At 47.2% G+C, this 2500-nt stretch overlaps 1 protein-coding gene across 7 annotated transcripts in view; it reads left to right on the top strand.

Annotated features, from left to right (window-relative positions):
• The window catches only part of LOC132860500 (probable E3 ubiquitin-protein ligase HERC1), a 52141-nt gene that overhangs the window by 40283 nt on the left and 9358 nt on the right, over nucleotides 1-2500 (top strand). For all 7 annotated transcript variants that reach the window (XM_060891734.1, XM_060891733.1, XM_060891737.1 and 4 more), the window contains exons 60-65: nucleotides 708-839; nucleotides 935-1036; nucleotides 1112-1285; nucleotides 1425-1706; nucleotides 1941-2006; nucleotides 2351-2476. In XM_060891734.1, coding sequence (XP_060747717.1) covers nucleotides 708-839; nucleotides 935-1036; nucleotides 1112-1285; nucleotides 1425-1706; nucleotides 1941-2006; nucleotides 2351-2476 — 882 coding nt within the window. The remainder of the gene's footprint in view (nucleotides 1-707; nucleotides 840-934; nucleotides 1037-1111; nucleotides 1286-1424; nucleotides 1707-1940; nucleotides 2007-2350; nucleotides 2477-2500) is intronic.

The raw sequence follows: 2500 nt of genomic DNA, 5'->3' as shown, positions 1-2500 counted from the left end.
TTGGGTCTTTTGTGTGTGTGTGTGTGTGTGTGTGTGTGTGTGTGTGTGTGTGTGTGTGTGTGTGTGAGAGAGTTTTATCAGATTTGGAGACATTGTGTTTCTAAACGTTGAGGGATTTTAATTTAATCTGATTCAAATAAAAATAAAAAAAATTGTTTGCTTTTGTGTGTGTGGGGGTACATCATGGGTGTGTGTATGTGTATATCATAGGTGTGTGTGTACATCATGGGTGTGTGTATGTGTGTATGTCGTGTGTGTGTGTACATCATAGTTGTGTGTGTCCATCATGGGTGTGTGTATGTGTGTGTACGTCATAGGTGTGTGTGTGTACGTCATAGGTGTGTGTGTGTGTGTGTACATCATGGGTGTGTGTATGTGTGTGTACGTCGTGTGTGTGTGTGTGTACATTATGTGTGTGTACATTATGTGTGTGTACATCATGCGTGTGTACATCATGGGTGTGTGTGTACATTATGGGTGTGTGTGTACATCGTGTGTGTGTGTTGTTTTGTGTGTATGTACATTATGGGTGCATGTATGTTGTTTTGTGTGTGTGTGCGTGCGTGTACATTATGGGTGCATGTATGTTTTGTGTGTGTGTGTGTGTGTGTGTACATTATGGGTGTGTGTTATTTTGTGGACATCTTTAATTGGTTCTGATTCAAATAAAATAAAGTGTGTGTGTGTGTGTGTGTGCGCTCACACAGAGAGGCAGTGCTAATTGTGTGTTCAGACTGAGTGGACACATCACGGCAATAAAGACACTGTCCTTCTGCCCCAGTGGACTTGCTCTGATCTCAGGAGGAATCGGAGGTCTGATTAACGTCTGGTCTCTGAGGGTGAGTTCCTTTTTCTTCTATTCTTCACTTGGAATAAACAACACACACTCCATCACAGACACTTAAAGACTTTCCCCTCCTTCCCCCATTTGTAGGATGGTTCGGTCCTGCAGACTGTAGTGACAGGGCTGGGATCGGTGGTCTGTACCACGTGGATCCCCAACGTGGGGGTCGCCGTGTGTTCTGGGAGGTCAAAGGTAACAAAATCAATAACAGTTTTCTATGTGTACGTGTGTACGAGTGTGTATGATTTATTTCCTGTTCTTCTGTAGGACATGTTGCTGATTCGCTGTAGTCCAGACTGGATCTCTCAGAACCACGTCCTGGCGTCGTGTCGCACCGTGCTCCGATCTCAGGGAATCCGCGGACTGAGTCGAGCTCCCTGCATGGCCGTGTTCCTCGAGCGCCTCCCGCTTCTCCTGCAGGAGCAGTACAACTACGAGAGGGTGAGAAAACACAACAAAAAAAGGAAAGAAACCGAAAGATGCTTTAAAGCGGAGGATTTAATCGATGTAGTGTATATTCAGGGGAAAAAAATCCTGGTGTAATTTGGCTGCATGTTCAGAAACATCTGATGTTCCTCAGAGTCACGTGATGGCTGGAGATCAGCTGGTCCACAGCGGTTTCCTGCAGAGCCTGTCTTCTCTGGCTGTGGGCCTGAACCTGGAACAGCTGCTGAGTCGAGAGTCTGTTCCTCCGCACCACGACCCCGCCGTCACATCAACGCGCTCCGAGTGGAGCTGGCTTTCCATCTTCTCCACCACAGTGAAGAGCGCAGAGGCCTTCGCCCGCTCCACCTCCTTCCCCGAGGAGTTCACCGTGCCCGAGTTTCAGCGGAACGAAGACGCGGCCGCTTCCACAGCACTGGTGGGTAAATCGTCCTGAACGTCCTGAAGATGTCAGACGGGTTAAAGTTACAGTTCCCTTTGACACCGGAGACTCCTTGCATAAATTATTTTTTTTTAATCATCTGTCATACGAATCCCCGTGATAGAGCTGTTACTATGGAAACGATAGTGTAGGAGTATGAAGTGTGTCAGGACATTTTTGCGTTCCTCTCTGAGGGCTCCTGTGACCCGGTCTGATGTTTGTGATTTACAGGATAACAGTAAGTGGAGCTTTATGATGGATGAGCAGCTCATGTCATGGGCCACCAGCAGACCTGAGGTAAAAGTGTGTGTTCGTGTGTGCGTGTGTGTGTGTTCGTGTGTGCGGTTGTGTGTTTTGTCTCATTAATCATTGTCAGCGTGAGCTCCAGGAAGCGTGCGCCCAGTCAAGGCCAGCACTGTGTCACCTCTTCAGTACTTAACACGTTTCTGTTGACCAAACATATCGAAATAATCAGCTGACCTGGTTTACCTGAAACTTCCTCTTCCTGTTTGCTGAACTCTGACCACTGACCACGTCTTTAGAGCTTTATACACTTTAATTAACATTTGTTTACAAAGTCTTGTCATCTTTTGTTTTCTTTTCGTGTGTGTGTGTGTGTGTGTGTGTGTGTGATTATGCAGGACTGGCAGCAAGGTGGGAAGAGTGAGGTGTATCTGTGGGGTAATGGACGACACGGACAACTTGCGGAAGCTGGAACCAACGTTTCTGTGCCGACTCTCGCCTCCTCTCTCTCTCAGACTCAGCAGGTATCTCACACAACTACACACACA

Source organism: Tachysurus vachellii, chromosome 17 (genome assembly GCF_030014155.1).
Source record: "Tachysurus vachellii isolate PV-2020 chromosome 17, HZAU_Pvac_v1, whole genome shotgun sequence".
Lineage (NCBI taxonomy): Eukaryota > Metazoa > Chordata > Actinopteri > Siluriformes > Bagridae > Tachysurus > Tachysurus vachellii.
Note: the sequence above shows the minus strand (reverse complement) of the source record. Positions and strands in the feature narration are given on the sequence as shown.